Genomic DNA, 14,992 nt, shown 5'->3' on the forward strand with positions numbered 1-14,992 from the left:
TTCCCAGAAACCTTTGCGAATCAAAGCTGAGACCGTGCAGGAGGAAGAGGAGAAAGCGCGAGGGCTTCTGGGTGTTGTAGTTTAAAATATTCAATCAGCAAGAAATTATTGAGGAGAAAAATTCGGTAATACATTTTACCAACTATTTGGGCTGCCGTGATCTGGATTTTAGGAGATTTGAATCATGCGCAAGCCATCAGTTACTTCTATAGTGCAAAACGACGAGCGCTGAGATCCAGAAGAACTACAAATCCCATAAAGCGTTTCAAGTTGAGGACCTTTGGAGAGACAGCTCGGTCGCGGTGCATGCGCGGTGGCGCTAGTTCGGCAGCGGACAAACATGGCGGGCCCGACGTTGGCTGCGAGGTTGTACTCCGTGCTGTTCCGCAGGACCTCCACCTTTGCCCTCACCATAGCCGTGGGCGCCCTGTTCTTCGAGCGCGCCTTCGATCAAGGCGCGGACGCGATCTACGAACACATCAACGAAGGGGTGAGGGCCTGGGCCGATCCTGACCTTGGGCCCCTCTGAGGGGTGACAGTGAGAGTGAGGGTGGGGCGGGATTCAGTCTACCTTTACGAGGAGGGGGGGGATCCCTGGGTGTCTTCTGTCTGCAGACTGCCGTCTGTCCGCTCCGCCCGGTGTGAATCCTAAAACGTTAAACGGGGTCAATAGATCCCACTTTGCAGGGGTTTTAAGTATTGCTGTCTTCCGCCCCATACACCCACTTGTCCATTTGCAGAAGCGAAGACTAACCTAGTGAGAGCAAAGGACTTGTTAGCGCTACATCACCAGGGAGTTAGAGGCAAGTCAGGGCTGGACCCGGGACCCCCTATCTCGTCTGAAGGTTTCAAGGGCAGATTTGAGCGGGCGACCGTCGTGAAAAGAACAACTCTTTAGATACCGTGGCTGGCCTTTTCAGATAGCACTTTTCAGTTCCAAAGTCTTTCCATGCTGTCAGCGGTGATATTAATAATGGTTAAGAGTAGGGTGGGTATGAAATCAGAGAGCCCTGGATGGGAATACTGGGCCTTATCAATTAATAACTGTGGCGTTAAGGTGGGCGAGTTTCTTAACCTGTCTGAGCTTCACTTTTATCTGTGGAATAGAAATGATAATAATAGCAACTATCTCAGGGAATTATTGTGAGGATTATATGAGATGCAGGCAAGGTGCCACAGTACCTGGTAGGTGGTACTCCCAAAAAATGTCATTTGTTACATTCCTCACGAGAAAGTGGAAGCATAAGATAGAGCATAACAACACTTTTTAGACTCACTGTGTGCCAGGCACTGTGCTGGATGCCTTGCCTGCTTTCTGTCGTTAAATTGTGGCTCATACTGGGGAAGGTCTTGGACAAATAAGGCCTGTGCCACCACTCACTCTGTTTTTAACTTGAAGGGGTCTGGCCCTACAGCCCAGGCAGGCTCTGTCCACTGATGTACTGCCTGTGGCCAGGTCAACTTTCTGCCCTTATGAAAGTGCTGCTACTGTTCATTTTCAAGCAGTTCCTCTGGCTGTTTCCAATGTGTGGGGAAGGCATCTCAGGATGTTGTCATAACCCACCCATCTTTGTTGCTTTTAGGAATGAGAATACAGCTAGTTCCTCACCCAATGATCATAGGTCTGAGGAAATTTTTAAAATGGCTCAATGTGCAGTATTTGGGGACCATGCACTTAGGACCTCTTGAGTAATACCTGGGATTTGAAAAATGAGACATTTTCCAGCCTCTGTTCCTTAATAATTGTATGCTCAGGGGGTAGGTCCCTCAGTCTCTCTACCTGTTTCCTGTAAAGTGAGATCATGCCTTCCCACTTACTTCACACACTGATTGAGAGCATCAGAGCATCCTGTAAATGTTAGGAATGTACATCAAGCCTAGTACTGCTTCCAGTTTGCCCACTGCAAACTGTCAGCATGTGCTACATGTTTCTCTCAGGTTTGTTTTAGAGACCAGGGCAGTGGGAGGAGTTATAAAATGTGAGAAGCAAAACTAAGTTTGTGGTTCTTGTCTTTAAAATGCAGAAGCTATGGAAACACATCAAGCACAAGTATGAGAACAAGGCGTAGCTCCTTGGAGGCCCCAATCCAGGCCAGAAGGACCAGGTCCACCCACCAGCTGTTTGCCCAGAGTCAGGGCCTCAGCTTGAAGATGAAGCTCATGTCACTCTACACGGGCCACCTTTAGCTGTTGGCATGAGATGACATCACCTGACACTCTTTAACTTCTGCTATGTTTGAAGTATGTTTAGTCAGTCATCAACAAATAAATGTAAATTGTCCTTGAGACCTGCTTCTGCATGGGGTGCTTTTTAACTACCTGATCTTCACTTAACAGTTATTTGACACCACTTCAAAGTCCTCTGCGAATATCTGAAGGGCAGATTCCATTATTTTGGGTTTCCCATTAACTTCCAAAGAAGAATTATAGTTTTCAAACCATGAGCTAGAGTTGGTGATGTTATCTTCAGCTTTGGCTTCTAAACCAATAACTCCATTCTTAAGTCAGGCAGAGGATAGCTAACTGGCTTGGCCCTAGGGAAGCTCTGTGGATCCAGCGGGGGAACAAACCATGGCCTGAAGGTTTAGTCTCCATTCTGCCTTTAACTTGCTGAATATCTTTGGGTAAGCTGGCGTACCTCTCTGGGCCACCGCTCATCTTCTGATGGCTGTAAGGGACGTTGGAAAACATGCAGCATGGCTGGGAGCAGCCATGGAGAGCACTGGGATGTGCTGAACAGGAGAAGAGCAGTTCTGTTTGGTAACTGGCCTGGGAAGATGAGTGACTCACCTGTCTGCCATATTTCACCTGGAGCTTGGCATGATTGGGCCAGAGCTGGATCAACCACCATCAACTAATGGGGAAGAGTCAGGTCAGGAAACACAGGGGTAGGAGAGAACCTAGGAATTGCCCAGTTTGCCGTACCTGAGGCATATCTTAATGAAGATGAAGTCAGGCCCTCGAGAAATCATGACCTGCTAAAGGTAGTACAGCTCTGGGGGCCAAATCAAGACCTGAACCAAAGTAGAGGTTCATTCTAAGACTGATTCTAAGAATGATTTCAGCATTAATAGAGGAACACTCTGGGGGTTGAAGATTGCCACTTACTTTACACTGTTCCCAACGATTTGAGGGCAATGTGCTGGTGAAAAACAATAAAGCAGGGAGCATTCTCGAAGAGTTATTCTACATTATTCTTGAGCACCTGATGACGAGCTCAGGGCAGCAGAGTTAGAATGAGTTTAGTTGATCACTTGTCTCAGGGCACATTCAGCCCAAGCAGCAAGCGTATTCCTAAGCCATTCTACATTAAGATGCCCTTTACTGGACTTCCCTGGTGGTCCAGTGGTTAAGGCTCCGTGCTCCCACTGCAGGGGGTGCAGGTTCGATCCCTGGTCGGGGAAGATCCTGCATGCATTGTGGCCCAGCAAAAAAAAAAAAAAAAGACGCCCCGTTATTTATCATCAGCATTTCTGGGCTGTTGAGGTTGTTTGTGTGTGTATTTCCTTTCAATAAGAGCCAACATTAAAATAATCCCTGTTTTACTTATTTTAGGGGATCGAATATTTTCCACCCAGAACCTCAGAATGTGACCTTATTTGGAACTAGGGTCTTTGCAGATGTAATTAGTTAAGTTAAGATGAGGTCGTAATAGGTTGGGGTGGGCCCTAAATCCAATGACTGGTGCCCTTTTAAGAAGGCCATGTGAAGACAGCAACAGAGATTGCAGTTGAGCTTTCATAGGCCAAGGAATGCCAGAGATTGCCAGCAACCACCAGAAGCAAGGAAAGGGACAAGGAAGGATTCTTCCCTAAAAACCAGAGGGGGACTTCCCTGGCAGTCCAGTGGTTATGACTCCGCGCTTCCACTGCAGGGGGCATGGATTCGATCCCTGGGTGGGGGAACTAAGATCCCATATGCTGCATGGCGCAGCCAAAAGAAATGATATGGAAAATTGGCACAGATGCACTACCGGAAAGAGTGTGTGAAGTGGTACTATTTCCTGGAGGATGTTTTGTACATATGTATTAAGATCCTTAATATACATACCCTTGATCCAATAAATTCCACTTCTAGCAACTTTTCCTAAAAAAAAATTAAATAAATGAAGGTCCACAAGAGATGTTCATCATGTTGTTTATAATGGGCGGGGGTGGGGGGGGATGAAATATTCAAAATAGGAATTACTATTGAGGTGAAATATGCAGTCATTTAAAACCAAGTTTTAACTGGGAGACAATATCTAACAAACATGGCATATCCAACCTCATTAATATGAAGGAAATATCCAACAAACATGGCATATCCAACCTCACTAATATGAAGCAGTCTTCCAAATCCATAAGACTAAATAGAAGCTGGGGTGAATGACAGGAATAGGCAATTAAGGAATACAAATGGGGGCTTCCCTGGTGGCGCAGTGGTTGAGAGTCCGCCTGCCGATGCAGGGGAAGCGGGTTCGTGTCACGGTCTGGGAAGATCCCACCTGCCGTGGAGTGGCTGGGCCCGTGAGCCATGGCCGCTGAGGCTGCGAGTCCGGAGCCTGTGCTCCGCAACGGGAGAGGCCACAGCAGTGAGAGGCCCGTGTACCGCAAAAAATAAATAAATAAATAAAGGAATACAAATGGCCACAAACATGAAAAGAAACATGAAAACTAGTGGCCCAGTTTCACTAATAAAGAAACAAAATGAAATACCATTTTTTGTGCATCAAATGAACAAAGATGGAAAAGATTAGCAGCACCAGTATTTTAGTGAAGAAGTAGGCACTGCCCACAGGCATTGGGACAGTGATTTTGGAGGGTACTTTGTCGACATCTATTTTATTTAAATGTTTGTTCCTTTTGACCTTGATCTTCCACATCTAGAAAAATATCTCCAGAATCCCATGTGCACGTGAACCCATACAAAAAGTCATTGGAGCATTGTTTGGAATTAAAAAAGAAGAAAAATGCCTTTCAATAGGGGAGTGGTTAAATACAAGGTAGATTCATACCACAGAAATCTATGCAGACAATAAAAAAAAAGACTGAGGTGACTCAGCGTGTAGTTGAAAAGAAAAAGTGAAAACAAAATCAAGTTGCAAAACGGTATGTTTAGTTGTTTAGTTTGATCTCACTTATGTAGACACACACACATTGATAAGGGTACACACAGAGTACTGCAGGATGTGCACTAAATTTTCCTGGGAAAACACACACCTGAGGGCTAGGATTTCAAACAACCTTCACTTTGTGCAACAGTGATTGACTTTTTCTTGCAACAAGCAGATGTTGACGTTCTAATAAAAATATTTTATAGCAAAGAAAGCAATTCATTAAAAAATGTTTAAGGCAAATGCTTAGATAAAACAGTCAAAATATAAAGCTGAGTGAAAAAAAGGAGGTCACAAATTCCTATAAAGCATGATACATTTTTAAAAATTATTTGTTTTTATTTTTGGCTGTGTTGGGTCTTCATTGCTGTGCGCGGGCTTTCTCTAGTTGTGGCAAGCGGGGGCTACTCTTTTTTGCAGTGAGCGGACTTCTCATTGTCGTGGTTTCTTTTGTTGCAGAGCACGGGCTCTAGGCGCATGGGCTTCAGTAGTTGTGGCACGCAGGCTCAGTAGCTGTGGCTTGCAGGCTCCAGAGCGCAGGCTCAGTAGTTGTGGCACATGGGCTTAGTTGCTCCACAGAATGTGGGATCTTCCCGGACCAGGGCTCGAGCCCATGTCCCCTGCATTGGCAGGCAGATTCTTAACCACTATGCCACCAGGGAAGCCCAAGCATGATACATTTTTTAAGACTCAGCGCTTTCACTGCTGTGGGCCTGGGTTCAATCCCTGGTCGGGAAACTAAGATCCCTCAAGCAGTGAGGTGTGGCCAAAAAAAAAAAAAAAAAGGAAATGCTCACACCAAATTGTTCACGGTGGTGAACTGGCTGAACTATTTTCTTTTCCATTGTATTTCCCCATGATTCCTAAGTTTTCTGCATCAAGCATGTACTCTCTTCATAATGTGGGAGTTTAAGTAAAAGGGGGAGAGAGCTTGATCACAGAGAGATGAAAAATGTGAGCCCCCAGCCCTGGCTCCAGGCCTGGAACCCGGCTGCTGGGTGGCCCAGGGCTCCTCTTCCTGAGGTCCCAGTGGGCACTTGTCCTTGATTGGCACTGCCAAATGGGAGCTGGACCTACCCAGGGCTGGGTGGGTCTGTCCGAAGGTGGGGGAAGTGAGGATTAGCACCCTCCTCAGACTGACGCAGAGAAGCTGTTTATTACTGGAAAAAATTCACCTCTGTCCCAAGCTCAGCCGGAGGCATGTTCTGGAGATGAGAGCTGTCTTTACAGTTAGAAAGCCCCAAGGACTCTGCACCTGGTCCCCTTGCACAGGTGTCAGGAAAAGCTAATTGCTTAGGTCCCTCATAAAGCAAGTTCCAGAAGGTCTCTGAAATTGTCTTCAGAAGTTAGCATCTGGTATAGCTCTGAGCAAGTAGGACTGCTCTCTGGGCAAAGAGTTTTGTGCTGATGTCCTATTCCTCTAGCTTCTCTCTTGCATTCAGAAACATCTCTCCAAACTGGTAGAAACCATTCATTCATTCATTCAACCAATACATCTCTGTTGAGTGCCTATTCTTCCTGGCGCTGTCCTAGACCTTGGGCAAATAGTGGAGAACCAGAAAGACCCCTACCCTCTTGGAGCTTAAGCATTCTAGGAGGTGAGACAGACAGTAAACAAGAAAGTAAATAAGAATTATAGCTCATGTTAAGGGCTATGAAGAAAATAAAACTGGGTAACATATAGGGAGTGACTCAGGTTTGAAGAGCAACATTAAATGGTCAAGGAAGTCTTCTCTGTGGAGATGACATTTGAGCTGCGATTTGAATAGAAATCTCAGTCAGGTAAAGACCCAGAGTAAGAGCACTCCTGTAAATGAGAACAGCAAGTGCGAAGGCCCTGAGGTAGATGTGAGTTTGGTTTAGTCACTGTACTGAAGGAAGCGAGGGAATGATAGGGTCAGATGCTGTGTGGTCCTGTAGGCCACACTAAAAGAGTTTGGATTTCATTCTTTTTTGTTTGTTTTTTTAATAAATTTATTTATTTGTTTATTTTTGGCTGCGTTGTGTCTTCGTTGGTGCACGCGGGCTTTCTCTAGGTGCAGCGAGCGGGGACTGCTCTTCATTGTGGTGCATGGGCTTCTCATTGCCGTGGCTTCTCTTGTTGTGGAGCACGGGCTCTAGGCATGCGGGCTTCAGTAGTTGTGGCTTGCGGGCTCTAGAGCGCAGGCTCAGTAGTTGTGGAACACGGGCTTAGTTGCTCCACGGCATGTGGAATCTTCCCGGACCAGGGCTTGAACCCATGTCCCCGGCATTGGCAGTCGGATTCTTAACCACTGCGCCACCAGGGAAGTCCTGGATTTCATTCTAAGAAGAAAGGGAAGCCCCTGGGGTGGGGGTGGGGTTATGATTAATGATTTACATTTATCAACCATTTACTATGAGCCAGGCATTGTACTCAGTGCTCAGCAGTTCACATGTCATTTAATTTGAACAATAACAACAATCCAAAAGGTCATATTATTGATATTATTCCTATTGAATAGCTCTAGTGAAGTGTAAAGAGCACTAATTTTAGAATGGACAGTCCTGTGTTAGAATTAAAGCCCCACCACTCACTAGCTGTGTAAACTCAGCCAAGTTACTTACCCTCTCTGAGTTGGTTTCCTCATCTGTAAAATACTCACTGTGATATTCACAATGACAGCTATGATTCTTATTATTTCTGGAGATGTTGTCATCTTGGAGGGGTGTCAAGGGGAGTAAAGATTACTTACCGTAAATCCTCACCCAGCTGTCTGCTTAATTAACCCAACTAGGGGCTACCCTGGAAACTTCTGGCACTCCAGGGCAGCCTGCCAAGGCTCAAAACTTTTCAGCTCTGGATGGAGTCCAATTTGTCCTGGCAGCTCAAAGAAAGAAGGAAGGCCCAGCCCTCAGAACATTCTAGGCTAGTCCACGGTAAACACAAGAATGCCACCTATCACAGGCTGGGTTCCCTGGGAAGCAGACTCTGGGCTGGAAGTTAGGGTTCAGGAGGTTTATTAAGGAGTGCCCTTGGGGTTAATATCCTTCAGGTTGACAAAGGAAGGATAGGAAATAGGGCCACCAGAGGGAGAAACCAGATGTAAATGCTGTCCTAATGGAGTCCTCGGGGCCGTGTATACCTGCATCCACTCCTTGGGGCTCTGCAAGATCCAATTTGCAAAATAAAGATAACTAGACATGCTTTTGCCTGTTAAAGGATGCAGGCGAGAACTGGAAAAATGTTCACAATGTTTTATTAACTGAAAAAATGGTGAGAACAGCATGTGTCGAATGATCTCATTTTGGTAGAAAACCAATGTTTATATTCCTTTTTCTAAAATAATGCTAGAAGGATGAGAACTAAAATCCTAACAGCGATTATTTCTGCTGGTTTTTCTTTCTTTGCTTATTTGTGTGACCCACATCAAGCATGTTACTGCTTTTGTAAGAAGGTAGAGGGAGGCCAATGTAAGTTACTAAAAAGAAATAGATTTCATCCTGTAACACAGCCAGCCCTTCCAACAAGGAACAAGGACTGTCCTACAGATGAGCTTGAAGTCTTCTGAGGAAGGGACAGAAATCAATGAATTTAAAATGTCTGAGCACGTAGAGAATGGACTTGAGGACGTGGGGAGGGGGAAGGGTAAGCTGGGATGAAGTGAGAGAGTAGCATTGACATCTGTACACTACCAAATGTAAAATAGCTAGTGGGAAGCAGCTGTATTGCACAGGGAGGGGAGATCAGCTCCATGCTTTGTGACCACCTAGAGGGGTGGGATAGGGAGGGTGGGAGGGAGACGCAAGGGTGAGGGGATGTGGGGATATATGTATACATATAGCTGATTCACTTTGTTATACAGCAGAAACTAACACAACATTGTAAAGTGATTATACTCCAATAAAGATGTTAAGAAAGAAAAGAAAGAAAGAAAGAAAGAAAGAAAGAAAGAAAGAAAGAAAGAAAGAAAGAAAGAAAAGAAAGAAAGAAAGAAAGAAAGAAAGAAAGAAAGAAAGAAAGAAAGAAAGAAAGAAAATAAAACTGGGTAACATATAGGGAGTGACTCAGGTTTGAAGAGCAACATTAAATGGTCAAGGAAGTCTTCTCTGTGGAGATGACATTTGAGCTGCGATTTGAATAGAAATCTCAGTCAGGTAAAGACCCAGAGTAAGAGCACTCCTGTAAATGAGAACAGCAAGTGCGAAGGCCCTGAGGTAGATGTGAGTTTGGTTTAGTCACTGGACTGAAGGAAGAGAGGGAATGATAGGGTCAGATGCTGTGTGGTCTTGTAGGCCACACTAAAAGAGTTTGGATTTCATTCTTTTTTGTTTGTTTTTTTTGTTTTTTTAATAAATTTATTTATTTGTTTATTTTTGGCTGCGTTGGGTCTTTGTTGGTGCACGCAATCATCCAAGTGACCCCTCCCTGACACCACCGTTGTCCCAGCTGCTTTAAAACCACGTTCCCTACCTCCTTTCCATCCCTCTGAGGATGGATCACTTTCTTGTGTTCCCCTCTGTGTCCCTTGACAAGCTTGTTTTCGGTGTCTCTAGCACTGTTGTAAACCCAGCAGCCTCGTGTCTTCCTCAGGCAGACCTTATCTCTTCCCCACACCTTTCACTGTGTAACAGAGTCCTCTGCTTCCGGCCATCTTCCTTCCTTCCTGATGTCGAAGCAGACTTCTGTCTCCCTCCTGTATAGGCTTCCAACAGAGAAGCCACTTCCTGCCCTGGGGCTGAAATTCCACGAGATGCCTTGTCTCCTTGGTTCACTAAGCTTTCCTTATGAAACCCCTCCTTCAAACTGCGCCGTCCAATGATTATCCTTTCCTTCCACTGGCAGACGGGAGACTGTGGCAGAGTAGGGATTTGGAAAATAGGTCCTGACTGGCTTTCTACTCTCCTCTCCTTTCCCCTGCCCCTCTGTCAGTGGAATGACTCTATTAGAGGGATTGTATCATCAGAAGTATGGTATTTAGAACGAAGGAGGTGATAGGTCCTCTTTTTCATGCTAAGCCAACCGCATGTAGAGTATCGTGGCTTCCGGTTCAAGTGCCAAGCTATGGAGAAGTAGGAAAACCAAGAGGCTGAAAATAGGGACTTTGGAGGCTGGCAAACCTGGGTTTGAATCCTGACTTAGCCACTATCAAGCGACTAACCTGCTAAATGGGGCTTATAATCACACCTATCACTGGTTTTGTTTCAAGGATTCAGTGAGGTAGTTTACAGTCCCCTGGACACCTCCTCTGGGCTCCCAGGGCACCCAGCACACACTTACCAGGCTGACTTGTACCTGTCTTCTTCTCTCTCTGGCTCCTGTGTGTCTAGGTCATCCTGAGCCCAGAGGCCTCTGGGAAGACTGCCCTGGAGGAGTCAGGGCAGCTGTGCTGAGGGGTTGAGACGTGGGGTGCCCAGAAAGCTGGCTGGAGCATTGGTGGGAGGCACCCGCCACCCTTCACCTGGGTCCCTGTGAGCAGGGCCCTGCGAGTTCACTGGCCACCTCACAGCAGGCCACGACTGTACACGCCTTATCCCAGCCATCCTGCCAGCATCTCTAATTTACAGACAAGACAACTGTGGCTCGGAGAGGTGAGGCCACCTTGCTCAGAGTCACACAGACTGACAGTGGCTGAGGCCAGCTGGCTTCTGACCCCAGAGCCTGGCCCCTGCTCTGAATGGCAAAAGCAAAATAGGCTACTGGCCATTCAGAAGCCCCAGATCCCCAAGGAAAAGTTCTGGCCTGGCCATTGCATGTTACTCTGAGTTAACGACTCTCAGGGAGGAACCAATGCCTTTTTGTGCGGACCCCTCCTGAGAGGGGGAGTCTGGTTTTCAAGGTGTAACAAGCCACGTGCATCCCCTTTAGCAGGTCACCAAGCTGGTCCTCACCTGTTGCTCCTCTCCTGTGACAGAGGCTGACTGGACCTGGGGGCGGGGCTCTGCCCATCATCATGTGGACCTGGTGAGCCTGTCACAGGAAGAGACGGCAGCCTCACCTGCCACTAATCAAACTCCCATCCAAAGGGGTCTCAGCTCGACTGTTCCCGAGGCTCCCTAGAGGCAGGGGCCTGTGGGGAAGGCTGTTTCATGAAAGAACTTGCCCACGGAGGAAAAAGCCGTCCCTGATTCTGTCCTCCTGGTGGGAGCTGTCAGCAAAAATACAGATAGAGGCAGCTCTAAAACTGTTCGTGGCCCTGGGACCCCAGAATCCCACGTTTAGAAACGTGCCTCCCCTGGAAATAACAGGTGATTTGTGCAAAGAGGTTTGCGGCAAGGTGATTAAAAGAGAGCAGAGTAATGCAGGGCTGGACAAATGCAGAGTGGAGAGGGCTGCCCCCCAGTTTTCTTCTTTCCCGACTGAACAAGTTCACTGCTGTCAGAGTGTCCCCCAGTTGTGACCTCATCTGACCCTCACAGTTACTGGTCCCCACGAGGCAAGAGGGCTTAGAGAATGATCATCCCTGTTTCGCACAAGAAGAAATCAAGGCCCAGAGAGTCCGAGTGACTGACATAAGGTCACACAGCTTATTGAAGTCTAGAACCTGGGCCCCAGCCTTCTCACCCTCCATCCAGTGCTTTTTTTCACCACCCCTGGCCACCTTTATGAGCAAATTAAAAATAAAAAGGATGGACACGTGAGGCCTGGGAACGTGCATGTGAAAGAATGCTAAGTAGATCAGACCATGAGATGGGAGACAGGGTGGGTGCCTGCGTGTAATCTCTGTAAATAAAATTCCTAAGTGTACAGGAATGATTGGTGCTCATCCTGCTGGAGGCTCTTTTTCTGCCAGGATCTTCTATGAAAACCACTTTAAGGAGGAGAAAACCATAATTACCCCCTTGGGATGGCAGAGCACTTAAGGGACATGTCAGGTTGCTGAGGGTGGGCTCACGCAGCCAGACAGAGCATATTCAATGTCATAATTTCATACGTGGAGAACTAGAATTAAGGACCCGTTGTTTTTGTAATTCAGACCAAAGCAAGTGAAGCTCCACACCACCTCCAGGGCTGGGAGAGACCCCCAGGAGCCCAGTGAATTCTTAAGCAGGGCAAACTTCCCCATCCCCCGGGGAGGAGGTGGAATCCAAAATCCCAGGGCCTGAGATTGGGGCAGGTTAGGGGTTTTAAATGGGTTGAAGAACTCTGGACTAAATGCCCTTTAAGGCTCTCCAGTTCTGCCAGTCTGTGTAAAATTCTCTTGGTGATTATCGATTGTTGGAAGAGAATTTCTAGTATGATGTGAAGTTGGAATTTAATGCTCATTTTACAATCCCTCCACCCCTCATCACACACACACACAGGACTGGAGATGGTAACCTTTAGACTGAATCTTTCATCTCGGTTCAGCCTGCAGAATTGCAATAGCTTCTGACTGAGGTCAAGGCCCCTCCCTGCTGCCCCGGCACAGAGATCTAGGTAAGAGCTGATGCCCCTTGCTCTACTGGGCTGCTCTGAGAGCTCCACGGGGGCTCTGGCTCCACCCTTCCCCTCCCTGGGGACTAGCGTCCCCAAGGTGGGTCCCCTAGGCACCTCCCCAGTTCCTTCTGAAGATCCCATAAACATGCTCTGGATGCCAACACTCCCTCCTCACCTCTGAGCCCCCTCTTCCTTTTCTTTGATGCCAAGTTCCTCCTTAGGTGGGCCCACTCTCCTGCCTCCTCTTCCTCATTTCCCATTCTTCCCACTGGCTATCTCCCCACGACTTCCTGGCAAAGCTGTGCAGTGAGCCCCATTCTTAGCCTGCTTGACCTCTAAACTGCAGTCTAACACTGCATTCCCTCTTCTCTGCACCCCCCTTCCACATTCACCCTGGATCTCTTGACTTTCCCACCTCCTGGCCCCCTCCCAGGTCTCAGTGCTCCCCAGCCTCTGCTAGCCCCATCTTAGCCTCCAGCCCTAGAGAGACTGGACACAAAAATGAAGAATCATTCAGTGGGCTTAATGGCAGACTGGACACACAGAGGAAAGGATACATGAATTTGGAAATAGAAAGTTTAAAAATGGAACTCAGAGCATCTGAGATCTGGGGGACAATATCAAACAGTCCAACATACATGTAATCAGAGTCCCATCAGCTCGGTCTGCTGAAATGGCATTTCCCATCCTCTTGTTCTGCAGCTACTACTTGTATTTTTCTTTCTTTGTAAGAACAGGATGCGGGGGCTTCCCTGGTAGCACAGTGGTTGAGAGTCCGCCTGCCGATGCAGGGGACACGGGTTCGTGCCCCGGTCTGGGAAGATCCCACATGCTGCGGAGCGGCTGGGCCCGTGAGCCATGGCCGCTGAGCCTGTGCGTCCGGAGCCTGTGCTCCACAACGGGAGAGGCCACAACGGTGAGAGGCCCACATACCGCAAAAAAAAAAAAAAGATGCGGGTGTGGGGGTAATGAATGGTAGGTGGCTTGGGGTTCAGAGTCGGCTTTAGGAGACATCCTGAGACCAAATCCTCCCTCAGTCACTTGCTAAATGTGTGACCTTGGACAGGCCACCTACCCTCTCTGTACCTCGGGTCTTCTCATCTGTACCTGTGTGAGGATTAAACAAGATAATGCAAGGAATGAGCCAGGCAGAAACTCTGGCCACAGTTAAGTGCTTTTTATTCTAATTACAAATAATTGTGGTCTCACCACCATTGTCGTCCATGCTCTTATCATCATTTTCAGTTACACACAATCCCTTCCAGACTTGGAAAAATGCAAAAAAAAATTTTTTCTAACATTTTCACAATCATGGTGCATTACCATGGATTCTGCTTTCACATTTATTCTTAAATTAAAAAAAAAATTCTTGAATATTTAGTTTCTCATGTTGCTACCAAGTATTCATTGACATCATGTTAAAGGGCTACACAACACCCCCCTGCATTTTTGGTGGGTTTAACTTTTATTTTTGTTTGTTTGTTTCTCTCCCTGTATTATTTAACCCAAGCTTCTGGTGTGGCTGGGACAGGCAGTTTCTTGCCAAGTATTTACTCTTCCAAACTGCACCTAGCCATCTCAGAGGGCCACTCAGAAAGGATCTGTATCCATGGGCTCCGGGCATGTTACTTGCCCTCCCTGGGCTGCCGGGGCCCCTTTGAATGGCTCTGCCCACCCACCTCACAGAGGCACAGGTGCACCGTTCAAACTGACACGTCCACCGTCATTGCCAATCATGGACTGGAGACGAAGACACTCAAATCTTATGTCCTCTTGGAGGCACAAGGTCTTAAAAGCTTCCTGGGAAATGCCTGTGATAGTCATGTTCTCTGCCAGGGTACAGAGAAGGCACTTAGAAAATTCCTGCTTAGGAGCAGTCATGGGGGTGGTAGGGCCCAGTGAGTGAGTGGGGTGCCTCCACCCCACTTCACTTATAGTGCTGCCCATCTTAAACCCTGGGGCCTCCTCGGTGGATCTAATTGGCACCAAATGGAAACCATTCATCTGGTCCAATGTACCCACTTTATATGTAGGAAAACTGAGGCCCCAAGAGGTGAAGGGGTACGTGCGCCAGCACTATTCTGGATGACCCCTGAGCTGTTTCCAAAGCAAGCCCGAAAGGATGCCCTCATGATCTGAAATGGAAAATCACCTTGAGGTGATTCTTCAAGGGAGATTAAGTTGGACCTGGCACTACATTCTGGAAATTTTCAAAAATCCCCCGTCTTCTCAAATCGTTTAAACCAGGACGCTAACGTGAAGCCTGAACTCCAGGTGGTCAGGAGGTACAGATGACAAGTGAAGGTGTGAGGGGCTGTATAAACAGTAACAGGTAAGGCAGGTAAAGCGAAGGAGCCCCCCGCAACCCACCTTACTTCGCTCCAGGGCCAAGGGCTGGGCTTGAGCAGCTCAGAGAGAGAAAAAAAATGGGCCTGCCACTGAGCTGGGTCCCTGGCAAATGCCTCCAGGAGGAAACAGAGTCTTCCTGCTGCCTGTCAAGACGGCTGTCCCTGGGCCTG

General features: G+C 47.3%; 1 protein-coding gene across 1 annotated transcript; it reads left to right on the forward strand.

The window, feature by feature from the left end:
* Window positions 1-306: 306 nt before the first annotated feature.
* UQCR10 (ubiquinol-cytochrome c reductase, complex III subunit X) lies at window positions 307-2,286 on the forward strand. The gene is made up of 2 exons (XM_082668301.1): window positions 307-490; window positions 2,025-2,286. Exons 1-2 carry the CDS (start codon window positions 341-343, stop codon window positions 2,067-2,069), a joined length of 195 nt encoding a protein of 64 aa, XP_082524427.1. The 5' UTR covers window positions 307-340; the 3' UTR covers window positions 2,070-2,286.
* The last annotated feature ends 12,706 nt before the right edge of the window (window positions 2,287-14,992 follow it).

Source organism: Grampus griseus (assembly GCF_964374135.1).
Source record: "Grampus griseus genome assembly, chromosome: 12".
Classification (NCBI taxonomy): Eukaryota; Metazoa; Chordata; class Mammalia; order Artiodactyla; family Delphinidae; genus Grampus; species Grampus griseus.

Bases quoted from the DNA above. Each gene is read 5' to 3' on its own strand.
- UQCR10 (XM_082668301.1), top strand. From the start codon at position 341: ATGGCGGGCCCGACGTTGGCTGCGAGGTTGTACTCCGTGCTGTTCCGC. The intron at 491-2,024 runs GTGAGGGCCTGG...TTTAAAATGCAG, and splicing joins ACGAACACATCAACGAAGGG to AAGCTATGGAAACACATCAA.